General features: G+C 46.0%; 1 protein-coding gene across 3 annotated transcripts in view; it reads right to left on the bottom strand.

Annotated features, from left to right (window-relative positions):
* Positions 1-18810, bottom strand: part of LOC129816698 (dedicator of cytokinesis protein 9-like) — a 196685-nt gene extending 177875 nt beyond the window's left edge. For all 3 annotated transcript variants that reach the window (XM_055871481.1, XM_055871486.1, XM_055871488.1), the window contains exon 1: positions 18353-18810. In XM_055871481.1, coding sequence (XP_055727456.1) covers positions 18353-18469 — 117 coding nt within the window. In that variant the 5' untranslated portion in view covers positions 18470-18810. The remainder of the gene's footprint in view (positions 1-18352) is intronic.
* Positions 18811-23738: the final 4928 nt, after the last annotated feature.

The following is a 23738-nucleotide window of genomic DNA, read 5'->3' as shown; positions in this document are numbered from 1 at the left end:
CCGTCATACTGCTCAGGAAGGAGACGCGTTCTGTCTCCTAGAGATGAACATACTTTGGTGCGAAAAGTGCAAATCGATCCCAGAACAACAGCAAAGGACCTTGTGAAGATGCTGGAGGAAACAGGTACAAAAGTAAAACGAGTCCTATATCGAGATAACCTGAAAGGCCGCTCAGCAAAGAAGAAGCCACTGCTCCAAAACCGCCATAAAAAAAGCCAGACTATTGTTTGCAACTGCACATGGGGACAAAGATCGTACTTTTTGGAGAAATGTCCTTTGGTCTGATGAAACAAAAATAGAACTGTTTGGCCATAATGACCATCGTTATGTTTGGAGGAAAAAGGGGGAGCTTGCAAGCCGAAGAACACCATCCCACCCGTGAAGCACGGGGGTGGTAGCATCATGTTGTGGGGGTGCATTGCTGCAGGAGGGACTGGTGCACTTCACAAAATAGATGGCATCATGAGGACAGAAAATTATGTGGATATATTGAAGCAGCATCCCAAGACATCAGTCAGGAAGTTAAAGCTTGGTCGCAAATGGGTCTTCCAAATGGACAATGACCCCAAGCATACTTCCAAAGTCGTGGCAAAATGGCTTAAGGACAACAAAGTCAAGGTATTGGAGTAGCCATCACAATGCCCTGACCGTAATCTTATAGAAAATGTGTGGGCAGAACTGAAAAAGCTTGTGCGAGCAAGGAGGCCTACAAACCTGACTCAGTTACACCTGCTCTGTCAGGAGAAAAAATTCACCCAACTTATTGTGGGAAGCTTGTGGAAGGCTACCCGAAACGTTTGACCCAAGTTAAACAATTTAAAGGCAATGCTACCAAATACTAATTGAGTGTATGTAAACTTCTGACCCACTGTGAATTGTGAAATAAATTATTCTCTCTACTATTATTCTGATACTTCACATTCTTAAATAAAGTGGTGATCCTAACTGACCTAAAACAGGGAATTTTTTACTAGGATTAAATGTCAGGAATTGTGAAACTGAGTTTAAATGTATTTTGCTAAGGTGTATGTAAACTTCGGAATTCAACTGTAAGTTTAGGCATTGACTCTGTAATCTTAAGGTTAGGCATTAACTCTGAATTGTTAAGGTAAGGGTTAAGGTTTGGGATAGGCTTATAACAAAAATCGTAAATAACAACTTTCTATTACTAGATTCGAACTTGCGACCTTTGGAATCAGAGGCAGATTTTACTTGAAGGTAACAGCGTTAACCGTTGCCCCTAGTGGCCGGTTTCCATGTCGGGAGACAGACATGGATGGACGTCGAATACTGACTTGTATCACGGGTGACCTGGCTGGAAATGTCACATGGAGAGAGGGCTGGGCAAACTAAAATGAAGGGGGAATTGGCAGTGGATTGAACATGGAGAAAATGCCATCTGGAAAGGGAAACAGATAACAAGACTGAACCTTCCCTGGTTCCCACCATTTAAAGTAGTTAGTAGCAGAGGGGGGGTTAAGGGAAGGAAATATTGTTTTTATAGACAAATCAGGGAGCCTAAAAGGATAAACACACCTCACAAAACAAAAAAAGAAATGTGTTGTCCATCAGTCAGTCTACTCCCACAGTAAACACGGACCGGTCTCCACTCTCCGCTAGGCTCTGTCTCCACTCTCCGCTAGGCCCTGTCTCCACTCTCCGCTAGGCCCTGTCTCCACTCTCCGCTAGGCTCTGTCTCCACTCTCCGCTAGGCCCTGTCTCCACTCTCCGCTAGGCCCTGTCTCCACTCTCCGCTTGGCCCTGTCTCCACTCTCCGCTAGGCTCTGTCTCCACTCTCCGCTAGGCCCTGTCTCCACTCTCCGCTAGGCCCTGTCTCCACTCTCCGCTAGGCTCTGTCTCCACTCTCCGCTAGGCCCTGCCTCCACTCTCCGCTAGGCTCTGTCTCCACTCTCCGCTAGGCCCTGTCTCCACTCTCCGCTAGGCCCTGTCTCCACTCTCCGCTAGGCCCTGTCTCCACACTCCGCTAGGCTCTGTCTCCACTCTCCGCTAGGCCCTGTCTCCACTCTCCGCTAGGCTCTGTCTCCACTCTCCGCTAGGCCCTGTCTCCACTCTCCGCTAGGCCCTGTCTCCACTCTCCGCTAGGCTCTGTCTCCACTCTCCGCTAGGCCCTGTCTCCACTCTCCGCTAGGCCCTGTCTCCACTCTCCGCTAGGCTCTGTTTCCACTCTCCGCTAGGCTCTGTCTCCACTCTCCGCTAGGCCCTGTCTCCACTCTCCGCTAGGCTCTGTCTCCACTCTCCGCTAGGCCCTGTCTCCACTCTCCGCTAGGCCCCGTCTCCACTCTCCGCTAGGCCCCGTCTCCACTCTCCGCTAGGCCCCGTCTCCACTCTCCGCTAGGCCCTGTCTCCACTCTCCGCTAGGCCCTGTCTCCACTCTCCGCTAGGCTCTGTCTCCACTCTCCGCTAGGCTCTGTCTCCATTCTCCGCTAGGCCCTGTCTCCACTCTCCGCTAGGCTCTGTCTCCACTCTCCGCCAGGCCCTGCCTCCACTCTCCGCCAGGCCCTGCCTCCACTCTCCGCCAGGCCCTGCATCCACTCTCCGCCAGACCCTGCCTCCACTCTCCGCCTGGCCCTGTCTCCACTCTCCGCTAGGCCCTGTCTCCACTCTCCGCTAGGCCCTGTCTCCACTCTCCGCTAGGCCCTGTGTAGTCCTTTTGAGGACATAATTCCCCTGAGTTTAATCTGCGGAGGTGGAGGAGGAGCACGTGTGCAGAGAGCACAACGCTAATCAGACCCATAAAAAGCTTTTAGGCTTCATCTCCTTGCTTATTACTAAATGGCCAGCCACTCACAAGCCACTGGATCAGCAATGTGTGTGTTCCCAGTACAGACATACTGTAGACAGGCTTCCTGATATTGCTCTGATTCACTTCCTGTAGAAGGGCTGGGAGGGACATTAGTGATGGGGGGGTGGGAAATCGATTTTTTTGCACTAGATGACCTGTACCTGCACCAAAACTCCAGTATTTTTCCTTCATAGCTTGTTCTCCATCTTCTTTTTAAATAGGGAGCCAATTAGTTTTCAGCAGTTTTATTTCCATGACTGATCTCATGGTTCTCTCTTGTCTCTGCAGAAGACATATGATGAGCAATATGTTTGGAACATCGAATTGCTATAAAATCACATATAGAATAGCGAGAATACATATCGTATCGGCGCCTACGTATCGTGATAATATCGTATCGTGATAATATCGTATCGTGACTTCCCTGACAATTCCCAAGGGAGGGTCGTGCGGCCTCTTAATGCTCATTAATATGTCTCCTATACCTCCAAGCTGCTTAGGGCTAATGGAGACTCATACTGTAGCCCCCAGGACTACCTAGCACTCAGTTAGAAAGGAGCAGGAAATGGGAGGGCTTAATTTAAAAAAAATATATATATTTCACCTTTATTGACGGATCACCACCTTTATTGACGGATCACCACCTCAAGCTGAACCTCGGCAAGACGGAGCTGCTCTTCCTCCCGGGGAAGGACTGCCCGTTCCATGATCTCGCCATCACGGTTGACAACTCCATTGTGTCCTCCTCCCAGAGCGCTAAGAACCTTGGCGTGATCCTGGACAACACCATGTCGTTCTCAACTAACATCAAGGCGGTGGCCCGTTCCTGTAGGTTCATGCTCTACAACATCCGCAGAGTACGACCCTGCCTCACACAGGAAGCGGCGCAGGTCCTAATCCAGGCACTTGTCATCTCCCGTCTGGATTACTGCAACTCGCTGTTGGCTGGGCTCCCTGCCTGTGCCATCAAACCCCTACAACTCATCCAGAACGCCGCAGCCCGTCTGGTGTTCAACCTTCCCAAGTTCTCTCACGTCACCCCGCTCCTCCGCTCTCTCCACTGGCTTCCAGTTGAAGCTCGCATCCGCTACAAGACCATGGTGCTTGCCTACGGAGCTGTGAGGGGAACGGCACCTCAGTACCTTCAGGCTCTGATCAGGCCCTACACCCAAACAAGGGCACTGCGTTCATCCACCTCTGGCCTGCTCGCCTCCCTACCACTGAGGAAGTACAGTTCCCGCTCAGCCCAGTCAAAACTGTTCGCTGCTCTGGCACCCCAATGGTGGAACAAACTCCCTCACGACGCCAGGACAGCGGAGTCAATCACCACCTTCCGGAGACACCTGAAACCCCACCTCTTCAAGGAATATCTAGGATAGGATAAAGCAATCCTTCTGCCCCCCCCCCCTTAAAAGATTTAGATGCACTATTGTAAAGTGGCTGTTCCACTGGATGTCATTAGGTGAATGCACCAATTTGTAAGTCGCTCTGGATAAGAGCGTCTGCTAAATGACTTAAATGTAAATGTAAATGTATTTAACCAGGTAGGCCAGTTGAGAACAAGTTCTCATTTACAACTGCGACCTGGCCAAGATAAAGCAAAGCAGTGCGACACAAACAACACAGAGTTACACATGGAATAAACAAGCGTACAGTCAATAACACAATAGAAAAAAAAAAAAAAAAGTCTATATACAGTGTCTGCAAATGGCGTGAGGAGGTAGGCAATAAATAGGCCATAGTAGCGAAGTAATTACAATTTAGCAGATTAACACTGGAGTGATAGATGAGCAGATGATGATGTGCAAGTAGTGATACTGGTGTGCAAAAGAGCAGAAAAGTAAATAAAAACGGGGATGAGGTAGGTAGATTGGGTGGGCTATTTACAGATGGACTATGTACAGCTGCAGCGATCGGTTAGCTGCTCAGATAGCTGATGTTTAAAGTTAGTGAGGGAAATATAAGTCTCCAGCTTCAGCAATTTTTGCAAATCGTTCCAGTCACTGGCAGCAGAGGACTGGACGGAAAGGCAGCCAAAAGAGGTGTTGGCTTTGGGGATGACCAGTGAGATATACCTGCTGGAGCGCGTGCTAAGTGCTAATTCAACACCAAAGCCACACTATTCCCATGAAGGAGTCTCGGGGAAAATAGAAGGCGCTTTCTCAACATACGATGGTCACACCCAAAAGGCAGAGGTAGGTGAAATTCACTAAACGTCTGTGAAAACGTACAGTACTTCCCGGCGTCTGGTGAATATGTGGTTTAGAGGGCCATGTGAGGGTGACTCTCTCCAGGGACTGAAGAGATGAAAGGACATCGTACCACACCATATGCCTCGTGGCTCTCGCTGGCCTGTCACTACGTCTCCATCAGTCACTCAACAGGACAGGAACGCCTGATTGGATAACAGAGGACGGTTACTGCCGTTCTATCAGTTTACACAGGAAGTCAACTGGACTGGCAACATCACCAGAGAAGGAAAAGGAGACCAGAAGGACATGACCCCAATCAGTTAGTCGGTCCCCCACAGCCACAACTATACCCTGATCAACCGAAATAGCCTCCTTCAGCCAAAGGGTACAGGCTGGAGACAACAGTAAGTCCACGGATTGCATTACATTATGGTATGGTAGCAAGATAAATCAGTGTTTCCCTATATATGCATTTAGCAGTGGCGCACTGCCGCTGCTAAATCGTGGACACTAATGCAAAAGTATTATATATATTTTTAATCATGTATATAGACTATATAATATATGCCCCAGGAAGACCACATCTGCCCCCCCCCCCTCCCCTCGCAGGAAGATCCCGATCCCACCCCCCAGCAGAAAGACCCCATTAACCACCCCCGCAACTCTGCCACCGCTGCTGAAAAAATTCCTAGGGGAAACACTGTCAATGTTGAACACTTTAGCAAGTCTTCAAAAGTACTTGAGTGAATGAGGGGGATGTTTGATCATGTAGGGAGGTGGTATTCAAACCATAGTGTTTACAGCCTTGCAGGAGGCATGAACTAAACAAACTGTCAGAGCAGCAGAGAGCATTCCAGACTCCAAGAAAACAAATGTCACTTCAGCAACAAGCCTCAACTAGACCAACGCTTGCCTCACTCTTCATACACTAGTGTTAATGTTTTGGTAGCTTGCCAACATTTCAGAGTTCAAATATTATTGTGAGAATACTTTAAACATTGGAGAAGCCAGGGGAAACAGTTGTGTGAAAACAGTTGAAGTGTTATGGCGAGCGGTAGGGCGATACAGGTCCCAGAGCAGTTGCCCTGCACTTGTTAACAGGAAAGCACCATCTACAGGCTCTTTAAAACCCAGGTACTTTGTTATGGTAACCTTCCCTGTTTTCCAAAACAGTCAGGCTCTATCGGGGAGAACAGTCACAGTGGACGGGTTTCCCAGCGCTAGGCTACCCTGGGCTCTGCCCGGCTGTCTGCTCTGCCAGTCCACCTACTGCTACAGGAAACCACCTCTATCTAGGAACTCAGGCCTCTCTACGTCCACAAGGAGATGGTAGACAGGAAGTCACAATTCCTGTTTGGGCAGGGTCTATAGATTTTGGGGCAGAGTGGTCCAGGGGCGTATTCAATGGGCTGTAAAGTGTAGTGTTTTTTTTTGCTCATAGAGCTAGCAAGTGGAAAGAGTTGCTCTGTTCTCTCGCCTCTGGTCCAAACAGAGAGCTATTTCTATCTCACCAGTCACACTTACATAAGAGCCATGAAATCAGTACACAAAAAATGGAATCCCAGGCTTAGCCAGTGAGAAATCAATGGACTATTGTGGCCAAGGGCTAAAATATCACACATCAGAGAATCCAATAACCTGTTGGAGTGAAGAAGTGGGAAGAGACAGTACTTCTCCATTTGTTTTCTTTCAGCAGGAAATGGTTAAACATTTAAACAAAAAAAGAAGTCAAACGACCTGAAAGAGCACGTCTGGATTACTTATGAGTGTCAGATGGGATTCTTTGCTGGAAACAGTGTCCTCACTGGGAGTGCAAATAATCTCTTTTGGTTAGCGCTCACAAAGATGTACGGCAAAGTGTCAGTGTGTAACAGTATAACTTTAAACCGTCCCCTCGCCCCGACACGGGCGCGAACCAGGGACCCTCTGCACACATCAACAACGGTCGCCCACGAAGCATCGTTACCCATCGCTCCACAAAGGCCACGGCCCTTGCAGAGCAAGGGGTAACCCTACTTAATGTCTCAGAGCAAGTGACGTAACTGATTGAAATGCTACTAGCGCGCACCCGCTAACTAGCTAGCCATTTCACATCCGTTACACTCACCCCCCTTTCAACCTCCTCCTTTTCCGCAGCAACCAGTGATCCGGGTCACGGCACCAATGTAACAGTATAACTTTAAACCGTCCCCTCGCCCCGACACGGGCGCGAACCAGGGACCCTCTGCACACATCAACAACGGTCGCCCACGAAGCATCGTTACCCATCGCTCCACAAAGGCCACGGCCCTTGCAGAGCAAGGGGTAACCCTACTTAATGTCTCAGAGCAAGTGACGTAACTGATTGAAATGCTACTAGCGCGCACCCGCTAACTAGCTAGCCATTTCACATCCGTTACAAGTGCAAGAATCCACAATGGTTCATCACTTTTCCAAATCATTTTTTTTCTAGCAGACCATGTGATCATTTGAGTTGGCCACATTGCTACTGCATTCAGACACATGGAAAAACCAAGACTTGACAGGGCCCTGGGTAAAAACAATCCCCCTCAACTCCTGTGTTTGATGACCTGAGTTATCCAGAGCTCCACTAAGGACATCCCTCTCTCTTCTCTGACCATGAGGGCCTCGAGTGGTGGATCTGGTTTGGATTAGAACCACAACTGCCAAGCAGCGCGCCTCGTACCAAGCAAACGTTGTTTATGGCCAGCCCTGTGGGTGCGTTGTATTCCTCACTTTACGCTTCCACGCCACAACTCCCACGTCCTCGGTCATAGCTGTTTCATGTTGCCTTTAAATGTTTCCAGTCTAGTTAAATCACTTCTGAAAATTAACAGAAACCCCTTTCTGACATTTAAAAGTGCAAAAAACAATACAGACAGTATAGAGTGTTCCAGTTGTATACTAGGGCATCAATACAGACAGTATAGAGTGTTCCAGTTGTATACTAGGGTATCAATACAGACAGTATAGAGTGTTCCAGTTGTATACTAGGGTATCAATACAGACAGTATAGAGTGTTCCAGTTGTATACTAGGGCATCAATACAGACAGTATAGAGTGTTCCAGTTGTATACTAGGGCATCAATACAGACAGTATAGAGTGTTCCAGTTGTATACTAGGGCATCAATACAGACAGTATAGAGTGTTCCAGTTGTATACTAGGGTATCAATACAGACAGTATAGAGTGTTCCAGTTGTATACTAGGGTATCAATACAGACAGTATAGAGTGTTCCAGTTGTATACTAGGGCATCAATACAGACAGTATAGAGTGTTCCAGTTGTATACTAGGGTATCAATACAGACAGTATAGAGTGTTCCAGTTGTATACTAGGGCATCAATACAAACAGTATAGAGTGTTCCAGTTGTATACTAGGGCATCAATACAGACAGTATAGAGTGTTCCAGTTGTATACTAGGGTATCAATACAGACAGTATAGAGTGTTCCAGTTGTATACTAGGGTATCAATACAGACAGTATAGAGTGTTCCAGTTGTATACTAGGGCATCAATACAAACAGTATAGAGTGTTCCAGTTTTATACTAGGGCATCAATACAGACAGTATAGAGTGTTCCAGTTGTATACTAGGGTATCAATACAGACAGTATAGAGTGTTCCAGTTGTATACTAGGGTATCAATACAGACAGTATAGAGTGTTCCAGTTGTATACTAGGGTATCAATACAGACAGTATAGAGTGTTCCAGTTGTATACTAGGGCATCAATACAGACAGTATAGAGTGTTCCAGTTGTATACTAGGGTATCAATACAGACAGTATAGAGTGTTCCAGTTGTATACTAGGGTATCAATACAGACAGTATAGAGTGTTCCAGTTGTATACTAGGGCATCAATACAGACAGTATAGAGTGTTCCAGTTGTATACTAGGGTATCAATACAGACAGTATAGAGTGTTCCAGTTGTATACTAGGGCATCAATACAGACAGTATAGAGTGTTCCAGTTGTATACTAGGGCATCAATACAGACAGTATAGAGTGTTCCAGTTGTATACTAGGGCATCAATACAGACAGTATAGAGTGTTCCAGTTGTATACTAGGGTATCAATACAGACATTATAGAGTGTTCCAGTTGTATACTAGGGCATCAATACAGACAGTATAGAGTGTTCCAGTTGTATACTAGGGTATCAATACAGACAGTATAGAGTGTTCCAGTTGTATACTAGGGCATCAATACAGACAGTATAGAGTGTTCCAGTTGTATACTAGGGCATCAATACAGACAGTAAAGAGTGTTCCAGTTGTATACTAGGGTATCAATACAGACAGTATAGAGTGTTCCAGTTGTATACTAGGGCATCAATACAGACAGTATAGAGTGTTCCAGTTGTATACTAGGGCATCAATACAGACAGTATAGAGTGTTCCAGTTGTATACTAGGGCATCAATACAGACAGTATAGAGTGTTCCAGTTGTATACTAGGGCATCAATACAGACAGTATAGAGTGTTCCAGTTGTATACTAGGGTATCAATACAGACAGTATAGAGTGTTCCAGTTGTATACTAGGGTATCAATACAGACAGTATAGAGTGTTCCAGTTGTATACTAGGGTATCAATACAGACAGTATAGAGTGTTCCAGTTGTATACTAGGGCATCAATACAGACAGTATAGAGTGTTCCAGTTGTATACTAGGGCATCAATACAGACACTATAGAGTGGCCTCCCGGGTGGAGCAGTGGTCTAGGGCACTGCATCGCAGTGCTAGCTGCGCCACCAGAGTCTCTGGGTTCGCGCCCAGGCTCTGTCGCAGCCGGCCGCAACCGGGAGGTCCGTGGGGCGACGCACAATTGGCATAGCGTCGTCCCGGTTAGGGAGGGTTTGGCCGGTAGGGATATCCTTGTCTCAGTATGTAAAAATTTAATAAAATGTATGCACTCTACTGTAAGTCGCTCTGGATAAGAGCGTCTGCTAAATGACTAAAATGTAAATGTAAATGTCTACTGTTTGCTGATGATCTGGTGCTTCTGTCCCCAGCCAAGGAGGGCCTACAGCAGCACCTAGATCTTCTGCACAGATTCTGCCAGACCTGGGCCCTGACAGTAAATCTCAGTAAGACCAAAATAATGTTCCAAAAAAGGTCCAGTCGCCAGGACCACAAATACAAATTCCATCTAGACACCGTTGACCTAGAGCACACAAAAAACTATACATACCTTGGCCTAAACATCAGCGCCACGGGTAACTTCCACAAAGCTGTGAACGATCTGAGAGACAAGGCGAGAAAGGCCTTCTATGCCATCAAAAGGAACATAAAATATCGACAAAACAACTAGGATCTGGCTAAAAATACTTGAATCCGTCATAGAGCCCATTGCCCTTTATGGTTGTGAGGTCTGGAGTCCGCTCACCAACCAAGAATTCTCAAAATGGGACAAACACCAAATTGAGACTCTGCATGCAGAATTCTGCAAAAATATCCCTCGTGTACAACGTAGAACACCAAATAATGCATGCAGAGCAGAATTAGGCCGATACCCATTAAAAATCCAGAAAAGAGACGTTAAATTCTACAACCACCTAAAATGAAATTATTCCCAAACCTTCCACAAGGAAGCAATCACCTACAGAGAGATGAACCTGGAAAAGAGTCCACTAAGCAAGCTGGTCCTGGAGATCTGTTCACAAACACAAACAGACCCCACAGAGCCACAGGACAGCAACACAATTAGACCCAACCAAATCATGAGAAAACAAAAAGACATTTACTTGACACATTGGAAAGAACTCACAAAAAAATGAGCAAACTAGAATGTTATTTGGCCCTAAACAGACAGTATACAGTGGCAAAATACCTCCCCACTGAGACTGTGTAAAGGTCCTGTGTGTAGCTGGTGTAGAGAGTCAGGCGCAGGACAGCAGATATGAGTAATCAACGTATTTACTCAAGTATTCACAAATACAACACAATATACCGAGCCCACAATAACAGACTGATGTACAACAAACAATCACTCACAAACAAACATGGGGGAACAGAGGGTTAAATAATAAACAAGTAATTGGGTGAGTGAAACCAGGTGTGTAAGACACAGACAAAAGAAATGGAAAATTAAAAGTGGATCGGCGATGGCTAGAAGGCCGGTGACGTCGACCGCCGAACGCCACCCGAACAAGGACAGGGACCGACTTCGGGCGGATGTCGTGACAGACTGACCCAAACTTAAGGAAAGCTTTGACTATGAACAGACTCAGTGAGTATAGCCTTGCTACTGAGAAAGGCCGCTGTAGGCAGACCTGGCTCTCAAGAGAAGACAGGCTATGTGCACACTGCCCACAAAATGAGGTGGAAACTGAGCTGCACTTCCTAACCTCATGCCCAAAGTATGACCATATTAGAGACACATATTTACCTCAGATCACACAGATCCACAAAGAATTTGAAAAAACAAACCCAATTTTGATAAACTCCCATATCTACTGGGTGAAATATCCCAGTGTGCCATCACATCAGCAAGATGTGTGACCTGTTGCCACAAGAAAAGGGCAACCAGTGAAGAAAAACACCATTGTAAATACAACCCATATTTATGTTGATTTATTTTCCCTTTTGTACTTTAACCATTTGTACATCAACACACTGTACATAGATTTTTCTATTGTGTTATTGACTGTACATTTGTTTATGTGTAACTCTGTGTTGTTGTTTTTGTCACACTGCTTTGCTTTATCTTGGCCAGGTTGTAAATGAGAACTTGTTCTCAACTGGCCTACCTGGTTAAATAAAGGTGAAATAAATAAATACATTTAAAAAAATGTCTTTATTCTTTTGGAACTTCTGTGAGTGTAATGTTTACTGTTCATTTTGATTGTTTTTTTTCTCACTTTTGTTGATTATCTACTTCACTTACTTTGGCAACGCTAACATATGTTTCCCATGCCAATAAAACCCCTTGAATTTATTTGAAATAAATTGAGACCAGAGAGAGAGACCAGAGAGAGGCCAGTGAGAGAGAGAGACCAGAGAGTGAGAGAGAGAGAGAGAGACCAGAGAGAGGCCAGTGAGAGAGAGAGACCAGAGAGTGAAAGAGAGACCAGAGAGTGAGAGAGCGAGAGAGAGACCAGAGAATGAGAGAGATACCAAAGAGAGCGAGACCAGAGAGAGAGCGAGAGAGACCAGAGAGACTAGAGAGCGCATGCGAGAGAGAGAGAGACCAGAGAGAGAGAGACCAGAGTTGGAGAGAGAGGCAGAGAAAGCAAAGAGAGAGAGGGGTAGAGAGAGATCGGAGAGAGTGCGTGCAACCAAGCTGCTTAGGGCCTGCTCTGCTGGACAACAGTTACAATCCACTAATCTCCTGACAGGCAAGGAGGGTGGCATACAGCATACAGCACGTCACAGTCATTCTCCACAGTCCATCCACCTCTACGCTTCCTGACAGCGAACAACAGTATCCATTCACCAGGTTCACAGGGCCAAGCTCAACACTGGATTCATGAGCGTATAGGGCTGGAAAAGTGAATTGCATATTTATACACACATCCATAAAAACGTCAATAGAAAGTCCACCTTACAAGCACTCTATCCCACACAACATTAGGCTACATTAAACACCCTTTCATTTTCCCTTAATCACAATTAGAAAAGGTGAGAGAAAGACTTAAGACAAGCCTATATGATAACAATGTTTTGAACGATTGTCCATTTTTCAAAAGACACACATAATCAAGTACAGGGTCAAAGGTCAGGCAATGGCTATCCGCCAGAGTCCTCTCACATAATCAAGTACAGGGTCAAAGGTTAGGCAATGGCTATCCGCTAGAGTTCTCTCACATAATACAGTACAGGGTCAAAGGTCAGGCAATGGCTATCCGCCAGAGTCCTCTCACATAATCCAGTACAGGGTCAAAGGTCAGGCAATGGCTATCCGCCAGAGTCCTCTCATATAATCCGGTACAGGGTCAAAGGTCAGGCAATGGCTATCCGCCAGAGTCCTCTCACATAATTCAGTACAGGGTCAAAGGTCAGGCAATGGCTATCCGCCAGAGTCTTCTCATATAATCTGGTACAGGGTCAAAGGTCAGGCAATGGCTATCCGCCAGAGTCCTCTCACATAATCCAGTACAGGGTCAAAGGTCAGGCAATGGTTATCCGCCAGGGTCCTCTCACATAATCCAGTACAAGGTCAAAGGTCAGGCAATGACTAACCGCCAGAGTTCCTGGTCTGTGACACGGCCTAATTTTGAACACGACCACCTGATGAGGTGTCTGTCTGTACACTGATGTGAGGGTTGTTGAGGTGTCTGTCTGTACACTGATGTGAGGGTTGTTGAGGTGTCTGTCTGTACACTGATGTGAGGGTTGATGAGGTGTCTGTCTGTACACTGATGTGAGGTTTGTTGAGGTGTCTGTCTGTACACTGATGTGAGGGTTGATGAGGTGTCTGTCTGTACACTGATGTGAGGGTTGATGAGGTGTCTGTCTGTACACTGATGTGAGGTTTGTTGAGGTGTCTGTCTGTACACTGATGTGAGGGTTGATGAGGTGTCTGTCTGTACACTGATGTGAGGGTTGATGAGGTGTCTGTCTGTACACTGATGTGAGGGTTGATGAGGTGTCTGTCTGTACACTGATGTGAGGGTTGCTCACAACAACACCGTGACTGCTACTATAAATGACACCTGAAGAAATGCCTCATGGATGATAACAAAAGACTGCGCGTGAAAGAGGGAAATGAACAATTACACGGATGAGTGCTTGACGACTGTTTGTTGATGCGCAGTAGGTCAGTTTAATTGAGACAGGAAATGCTCTGCTGTACTACCTGCAAAACAGCGGCGTCTGATGCGGCGTCTGATTTCTCCATCGCCCTCTGTGACGAACAACGGGCCCCCCACGAGGCTTCCGCGGCCTTGGCTATTCAGATACAACAGGCCTGGACCATACGACAGGCCTGGCCCATATGACAGGCCTGGACCATACGACAGGCCTGGACCATACGACAGGCCTGGACCATACGACAGGCCTGGACCATACGACAGGCCTGGACCATACGACAGGCCTGGACCATACGACAGGCCTGGACCATATGACAGGCCTGGAGGCTGTGTGAGATGATATCCCTCCCCCAGGTTCCCACCAACAGCAGGGCCAGGGAGGATCTAAGTTCATCAACATTAGCTGAAATCCAACATGGACTATTGATTGTAATTACACAACCGCCTCCAGATGCTTTCTAGCACTTGTGCGTTAACAGATATTTGTAGCTGCATCAACGGGCTAAGACCATCAGACAATCAGACCATCAGCCCATCAGCCCACCAGTCCATCAGACCATCAGCCCATCAGACCATCAGACCATCAGACCATCAGACCGATACAACTGAGCAGATAGCTTCCACACCTTACCAAACAAGGAAAGCAGAGCTAGAATACAGAGCCCTTCATTTGAGAGGAATATTTTCTAAAGTGGCCAAGGCCTTTCTGTTTAATCTAATAAAGGGGACAGAGAGAGAGAGTGCTAAATCCTGCTTTGTTTCAAAGGTAGACTTTTGAGTTGCTGCCGTCACCATCAGCAGCAACACATTCAAAGCTGATGACATCCATTATGGTTCTAATGGTATTCACAGAGAGAAACCTGGGTATTCACAGAGAGAAACCTGGGTATTCACAGAGAGAAACCTGGGTATTCACAGAGAGAAACCTGGGTATTCACAGAAAGAAACCTGGGTATTCACAGAGAGAAACCTGGGTATTCACAGAGAGAAACCTGGGTATTCACAGAGAGAAACTTGGGTATTCACAGAAAGAAACCTGGGTATTCACAGAGAGAAACCTGGGTATTCACAGAGCGAAACCTGGGTATTCACAGAGAGAAACCTGGGTATTCACAGAGAGAAACCTGGGTATTCACAGAGAGAATCCTGGGTATTCACAGAGAGAATCCTGGGTATTCACAGAGAGAAACCTGGCTCTGCTCTGGGCATGGAGAAACAGAGAGACATCTCAGGGATGGGCCCTATCCACTGGCACGTCACTCTACTCCAACAATAAACAAAGGGGCTCTGCCCAGTGTGTCCTCTCAGAAACATCATAAACTGGCTAATAAGTAGAAGAGTGGACAGTGTTTGCTTCCAAAATCCAACATTTACATTTATCCAATCCATGACTTTCTAGTTAGAGCCGTACAATATCTACCGACCAAAGAGAATCTACTCAGCTCATTATGACTTCTTAGTGGGCATTTTGGATTACAATCTTTCAGACAGAAAGAATACAATACATTTGTGTTGTAATGTAGACTGTAATACAATCGTCCACGATGGGGGGGATCCGTCACAATTCCCCGTTACGGTGACAGAGAGCCTGGACGGTGACAGAGAGCCTGGACGGCTCGGTGACTGAGAACCTGGGCGGTGACAGAGAGACTGGACGGTGACAGAGAGCCTGGGCGGTGACAGAGAGCCTGGACGGTGACAGAGAACCTAGGCGGTGACAGAGAGCCTGGACAGTGACAGAGAGCCTGGACGGTGACAGAGAGCCTGGACGGCTCGGTGACAGAGAACCTGGGCGGTGACAGAGAGCCCAGACAGTGACAGAGAGCCTGGACGGTGACAGAGAGCCTGGACGGCTCGGTGACAGAGAACCTGGGCGGTGACAGAGAGCCTAGACGGTGACAGAGAGCCTAGACGGTGACAGAGAGCCTGGATGGTGACAGAGAGCCTGGACGGTGACAGAGAGCCTGGACGGTGACAGTGAGCCTGGACGGTGACAGAGAGCTTGAACGGTGACAGAGAGCCTGGACGGTAACAGAGAGCCTGGACGGTAACAGAGAGCCCCGACAGGGACAGAGAGCCCCGACGGTGACAAAGAGCTTGGACCGTGACAGTGAGCCTCGACAGTGACCGAGAGCCTGGGCGGTGACAGGAGCCTGGACGGTGTCCAGTTCGGTTACTTAGCAACTTCTTCCAGAAAGGTTTGAACAATGACTCCGAAACCACAACAAACACAGTACACACACACACACAAAAGTGTAAACTCCTTTCTCCCAGAGCCTCTTTGCAAAATTGATATTGTGATATCAAATCAAACTGTATTTGTCACATGCGCCGAAAACAACAGGTGTTCACCTTACAGTGAAATGCTTACTTACAAGCCCTTAATTAACAGTGCAGTTCAAGAAGAGTTAAGAAAATATTTACTAAATAAACTAAAGTTTAAAAAATCAAATCAATTAAAAAGTAACACAAATGTACATAACAATAACGAGGATATATACAGGGGGTACCGAGTCAATGTACAGGTTAGTCAAGGTAATTTGTAAAGTGACTATGCAAAGTGACTATGCACGGTAAAAACAATTGGGGGGGGGGGGGGGGGTAGAAGCTGTTGAGGAGCCTTTTGGAACTAGACGTGGCGCTCAGGTACCGCTTGTCGTGCGGTAGCAGAGAGAACAGTCTATGACTAGGGTGGCAATTTTTAGGGCCTTCCTCTGACACCGCCTGGTGTAGAGGTCCTGGATGGCAGGCAGCTTAGCCTCGGTGATGTACTGGGTCGTACACACTACCCTCTGTAGCGCCTTGTGGTCGGAGGCCGAGCAGTTGCCATACCAGGCGGTATGAGGATGCTCTCGATGGTGCAACTGTATAACTTTTTGAGGATCTGAGGACCCATGCCAAATCTGTTTAGTCTCCTGAGGGGGAATAGGCATTGTCTTCACAACTGTCTTGGTGTGTTTGGGCCATGATAGTTTGTTGGTGATGTGGACACAAAGGAACTTGAAGCTCTCAACCTGCTCCATTACAGACAATGAGAATGGTGGCGTGCTCGGCCCTCCTTTTCCTTTGTCTTGATCACGTTGAGGGAGAGGTTGTTGTCGTCTCGGATCTCCTCCCTATCGGCTGTCTCATCGTTGTCGTTGATCAGGCCTACCATCGTTGTGTCGTTGGCAAACTTAATGATGGTGTTGGAGTCGTGCCCATATAGTCAAGGGTGAACAGGGAGTACAGGAGGGGACTAAGCTTGCACCCCTGAGGGGCCCCGCGTTGAGGATCAGCGTGGCGGATGTGTTGTTGCCTACCCTTATCACCTGGGGGCGGCCCGTCAACTGTGGGTCCTTATACAGACAGGTGTGTGCCTTTCCAAATCATGTCCAATCAATTGAATTTACCACAGGTGGACTCCAATCAAGTTGTAGAAACAATTCAAGGATGATCAATGGAAACAGGATGCATTGGAGCTGAGTCTCATAGCAAAAGGTCTGAATACTTATGTAAATAAGGTTTTCTGGTTTAATCTTTTATAAATTTGCAAACATTTCTAAAAACCTGTTTCCGCTTTGTCATTATGGGGTATTTTGTGTAGATTGATGAGATTTGTATTTTATTTAAATCATTTTTAGAATAAGGCTGTAATGTAATAAAATGTGGAAAAATGGAAGTGGTCTTAAAACTTTCCAAATACACTGTACATGTGATATTTCAGTTTTTATTCGTAATAAATTTGCCAAAATCTCTAAAAACCTGTTTTTTGCTTTGTCCTTATGACGTATTTGAGGAGTGATGAGGGGGGGGAATAATCCATTATAGAATAAGCCTATAACATAAACAAAAAGTGGAAAAAGTCAAAGGGTCTGAATACTTTCCACGTGCACTGTATCTCCTAGATATAGGACAGACACTTAATAACCTTATTCCGTATGATTCATTGTTTTACTGTCTGTTTTGACATTTATGAATGTGTTATTCAATGCGTTTCTATGGGCTATAGTCGGCCAAATTCAATATTTTATAAAATAATTGTTTTATATATATTTTTTTACATTCATGGGTCATAAAATTCTAAATTAAATAGTTAAATGATCCATCTTAAAACAATTCAATATGTTAGCTTAGTAGAACCCCCCTCTCCCCCAAAGGTTATACTTTTTTAATATCCATAATTATCCATGTAGCCTGTAGGCCTACCATTGCTGCTGTGTGCCTCTATCTCATTTACATATTGGACTAGAATGGAATAAATGGAATAAAACTCAATGAAGTGAGGCAGGTGAAGATGGCAAAACACACCTAAAGTAATTTAAACAAATGAAAGGTCAAGTCAAATAATATGTAACCCCCCCCCCAACAAGGAATGCATAATTTCATGCTTTCAAGTACTTATACAAAATGGAATTCAGATCTTATTGGGACACATGTTGAGTAAGAGTATCAGAGCGCTCCACCAGCTGGCCTCCTGTCAGAACTCTAGAGACACATGGAGAGGTTGGGTGACACCTCGATGGGATACAAAGTAACAACACACAAGGCACAATAGCAGACTGGTGTATGATAGAAAAAGCGAAAGATTACGTAGAGGAAGAAGGTATGGAGATGGTGTACTTACAATAAACACGGAGGTCCTGACAACCTCAGAGACACTTTGCCTTAGTTCAGCCGCAGTGCCAGGTTTACTTAGTCCCCTTGTAAATTTCCTGATCTCCGGGTGTACTGGAACAGACATTGTCGAGTTCTGCCTTTCATCAATTTCTTTGAAGAATTGATTAAACGTCAAATCAAAGTGAAAAATGAATTCATAAACCGGTGAATCAGTTTATTCAACCCCACTAGTGCGCACATTGAGTTTGAAACTGGATCGTGTTTAGGTGGTTCAGTATGCCTTTTTGATCTCATAATTTGCACCAATTACAAGTGAAAGTTGTATTGTATTATCCCGCAGCCGTCACATTCCCCCGCTTGAGTTATTGTTGTCATAATAAACCATTCTTCAAAGCTGTCACCGTCTCATTACCGCTGCCCCTCCGTCTCCCTGTGGTCGGTGACGGTGTAGCTTCATGCGACGACGTCAGCCAGAAGTAATCGCTAGTATTCTGCCAGCAACACAAATGACGTCACGTCCATATGGTAATGAGGAAACCTTCAAAATAAAAGCCTCATTTCAAAACATTGCAATGTGGAGAACTAATTCAAAGGATAAATAATTGTAATCAATGGCCACTTTTATTGTACCAACAAGAAAAGGCAATAAGTATGAAAACAAAAACATATGGTTTTAAAAACATTTTTTAAGCCTAATAATTGAAAAATAAAATGTTCACACTGGTATGTTGAGAATACTGGGCTATCTATATAGACCTGTTATAACGACCAGTGACGGACTGACATACCTGTCATAATGACCATTGATGGACTGACATACCAAATTAAATATTTTTGAGGTGGTTTTAGATTAGATTAGGTATTTCTTTATTGTCTTACTTTCATAGATATTTGCTTTACGTACAAGAAAATGCACTGCGATACGATGAGAGACACAGCATAGGCCAGACACAACATCAAACATACACATTCATGAAAAAAACTAAACCAGAATGACATTTTAAGGACTCTTACCCCTTCCTCCCACAACACAACTTCCAGAGCACGTTTACTGTGATCACTGTGGCTGTACTCGCTTTAAGTTATAGTTTTAACAGTGGTCAAGTAGCCTACTGTGGCTATTTGATCATAACGTAGGCCTACCAGAGTGGCCCACCATCAAAAACAATGGAGAAAATGCATCCCATAATATTTTAACATGGAAATAGCTGTTCTATCATTCAGCCTACAGTAGCATACAATGTGTGGTGTTCAATGTAGGACCTACATTCCATGAGTTGTGTTGAACAAGAAACCACTTTACAAAATAAAATACATGATTATTCCCATACTATTACTACAGAGAATCAGTCAAATTGTTCTACCCTCTGCCTATTGGCTACTTATTCAAGCCTGTCTCAAAATATAACACTGCTCCTTTAAGGCTACGCAGTTTAGAGGCAACATTGGTCTCAATTAATCCAAAGGTTGGCTTCTTGGACTTGGGTCGTACTAATTCATGGATCATCCCCCATATGTCCAAAGTGTCAGAAAATACAACTGATTGTTACTGGGCCTCTGTCTTATTAGAAGTCCTTTCTTATTTAAAGTCCTAAGAAAACACAAATATCAGGATGAAATACACTTTTCACCAGTTTTATACTTTACTAGGGGAATGATTGGAAAATAGTTGTTGTTTTAACTTGTGCTCTTTCCAACCTCCCAATTGCTGGGTAACATCTCCTACTGAAATCTCTCATTTGATTGGTCTACTGACACATACCCCCCCCCCCCCCCCAAATAAACAATATTTGGTTAGTAGAAACCCTGCTGCGTATTTCCCATGCCACTTTAGCTGAGACAGGTAGAAATGTTCTCTCTACAAGTCAATCTGCATCCCATGTACTGTCCATAACAGTGCATTGCTTTGGGGGCTATGGAGGGGAGGGGGGGGGGGGGGGGGGGTGAACAAAGTGCTGTTGGATGTGTACAACACAGTCCCCCTCGAGAACTACACATATTTGGTTAGTAGACCCCAGACTGAGTATTTCCCAGCCCAGTTTATATTAGACAGGTAGTACATTTTTTCTCTCTACAACCCAATACTGTAAGTATCCCGTATCCCATATATATTGTATTACTTTGCAGTGAATGGAGTTTGTGTAGTAAGGACTCACTATCACTCTGTATTAAACCTGTTGCCTAGCACCTGTTGCCTGGCACAAGAGGCCCATTTAAGTTCTGCTGACTCTATTGAGTCATTTTAATAACATATATATATATTTTAGTACTTTATTGAAAGTGTATTTCTTTAAATATAGCCTACACAACACCTTTCAAAATACCAATGTGTAAACTTTCAAAAGAAATGCTGGAATAAATAATACAATATTAAATCAAATACTGCAAATTATCCATACCTTTTTTCCCAAAGGTGGTTGCAATGCTGTGAAAAACAGTTGTACTGCCCTAGAGTGCTAACAATCATCGATATTCCCCAAGTTTAGCATGTTTTGGAAGGGGGACTCTTATTTAAAAATAATAATATGCAATCGTGGTGCCAGCATAATATCCTGTTGCTAGGAGAACGGTAATCCATGAAGTAATCTGCGTGCTCCGTTCTGGAAACAACGGCGGCATCATTCCATACTCCTCCACACTTCATTAATGGACGGAGACCTGCCCACTCAACTTTCTATATGAGCACGCTATGAATGTATTCTACTGTATTATTTTTTATAATTATATTTATGGTTTAAAAAAAGAAACGTGGAAAGAAGATACCATGCACTGTCTTTCTGTTCCATAGTGTCACGTTCCTGACCTATTTATGTTAGTTTGTTATGTGTGTTAGTTGGTCAGGACGTGAGGTTGGGTGGGCATTCTATGTTTTCTGTTTCTGTGTTGGTTTTGGGTTGCCTGGTATGGCTCTTAATAAGAGGCAGGTGTTTGGCGTTCCTCTAATTAAGAGTCATATTTAGGTAGGCGTTGTCACAGTGTTCGTTGTGGGTGATTGTCTTCCTTGTCTGTGTCTGTACACCACGCAGGACTGTTTACGGTTTGTTCGGTTTGTGTAGCCTATGTTCCTATTCGTGCGTTTTCTTGTTTTATGTAAGTATGTTGTCTAGGTCTGTCTACACCGTTTGTTGTTTTTGTTAGTTTAATCAAGTTCGTGTTTTGTTAAATAAAATATGTCTGTTCTCTACGCTGCGCCTTGGTTCCCTCAATACTCCTCCTCTTCCGAAGATGAAGAGGAGGAGGAATGCCGTTACAGAATCACCCACCAAGAATCCAGAACCAAGCAGCGTAATTTGGAGCAACGGGGAAGTATACAGGACTTGTGGAGTTGGGAGCAAATATTTAACGGAGAAGGACCATGGGCTAAAGTTAATCACCGTCCATGGGAACAGCTGGAGGCAGCTCGGAGAGTGGAGGAAAAGAGAGAGAGGAACCGGAGTTATGAGGGAACGCGTCTTGCACGGAAGCCCAAAAAGCCCGTGAGTAACACCCAAAAATTTCTTGGGGGGGGGGGCTAAGAGGTAGTGGGCCAAGGGCAGGTAGGAGACCTGCGCCCACTTCCCAGGCTTACCGTGGAGAGCGGGAGTACGGGCAGGCGCCGTGTTACGCAGTAGAGCGCACAAGGTGTCTCCTGTACGAGTGCATAGCCCAGTGCGGGTTATTCCACCTCCCCGCACTGGTCGGGCAACCGGGAGCATTCAACCAGGTAAGGTTGGACAGGCTCAATGCTCAAGAGAGCCAGTACGCCTGCACGGTCCGGTATTTCCAGCGCCACCTCCCCGCCCCAGCCTAGTACCTACAGTGCCTACACTACGCACTAGGCTACCAGTGCGTCTCCTGAGCCCTGTTCCTCCTCCACGCACTCTCCCTGTAGTGCGTGTATCCAGTTCGGTGCCTCCAGTTCCGGCACCACGCACTAAGCCTCTTGTGTGTCTCCAGAGCCCTTTTCACACTGTTTCTTCTCCCCCTACTAATCCTGATGTGCTTGTTCTCAGCCCGGTGTCACCAGTGCCGGTACCACGCACCAGGTATAGAGTGGGCTTTGAGAGTCCAGTGTGCCCTGTCCCTGCTCTCCGCACTAGTATGAAGGTGCGTGTCCTTAGCCCGGTGCCTCCAGTTCCGGCACCACGCACCAGGTCTACAGTGCGCCTTATCCGGCCAGAGCCATCCGTCTCCCCAGCGCCATCTGAGCCATCCGTCTCCCCAGCGCCATCTGAGCCATCCGTCTCCCCAGCGCCATCTGAGCCATCCGTCTCCCCAGCGCCATCTGAGCCATCCGTCTCCCCAGCGCCGTCTGAGCCATCCGTCTGCAATGAGCCTGCAAAGCCGCCCGTCTGCCATGAGCCTGCAAAGCCGCCCGTCTGCCATGAGCCTACAGAGCCGTCAGCCAGACAGGAGCCGCTAGAGCCGCCCGCCAGACAGGAGCCGCTAGAGCCGTCCGTCAGACAGGATCTGCCAGAGCCGCCAACCAGACAGGATCTGCCAGAGCCGCTGTTACGTTCCCCAGTTTCTGTGTTCTGTTTTGTATTTGAGTGTGTGTTTCAGGAGATGGCTTCCTGAAGTACTCCCCAACCAGCTGATTGGTCAACCCCAGGCTAATTGGTGATTGGAGCTGACCCCGCCCCCTCGTCAAGAAGCAGCTGACTCTAATCACCATTGCCACCTGAAGATAAAAGCCAGTGTTCTGCCAAGAGAGAGAAGAGAGAGATGAGATAAAGAGGAGATGAGATTTGGAGTAGAGATTTGGAGATTGAGAGAGAAAAATTAGATTGTGATATAGTGTGGGTTGTGTATCAGAAAGTGTGGTATGTACTGTTGTTGTTGGTAACAGTTTTTCTATGTCCTGTGTTTGTGAGTGTTTGTGAAATCGTTAAAAATTACTCTGTTTCATTTGTTCCCAGGGGGGAAGGAGAAGGCACTTTGGGAGTGCTTAGGCAAGAGGCCCGCGGGCATACATATACCCGTAGTATATTTACTGTCTAGGCACACTAGGTAAGACCTGGGCGGACCACCCCCTGTATTTTGGTTAGGGCACCAGGCGGTGTTAAGTTAGGTAAGTTAAGTGGGTAGGCAGGTTAGATAGGCGAGGGGGAACTTTGATATTTACTTTCTTTGCTTTGGTTCCGTCCAGCCCCTTTTCCCCATATTACCGTGTAAGAAAATAAATTCTAGTAAACGGTAAATTCTGCTTTTGTGTCATCCTTACTCGCACCTACAGTCCATACCTCTTGCACTTCAGAGAGTTGAGTTGTAGCAGGGAGTTGCGTTCCCTCTTCTCAGAGGCGTGCGTAACATAATGGGGGCTCGTCCGGGATTCCATTAAACCCACCGGACCCTGCTGCACTGAGCTCTCTGTGGTTAGTGATTGAGGTGTGATGGTAGGTTGTGAGTTTGGA

Source organism: Salvelinus fontinalis, chromosome 19, assembly GCF_029448725.1.
Source record: "Salvelinus fontinalis isolate EN_2023a chromosome 19, ASM2944872v1, whole genome shotgun sequence".
In the NCBI taxonomy this organism is placed as follows: Eukaryota; Metazoa; Chordata; class Actinopteri; order Salmoniformes; family Salmonidae; genus Salvelinus; species Salvelinus fontinalis.
Note: the sequence above shows the minus strand (reverse complement) of the source record. Positions and strands in the feature narration are given on the sequence as shown.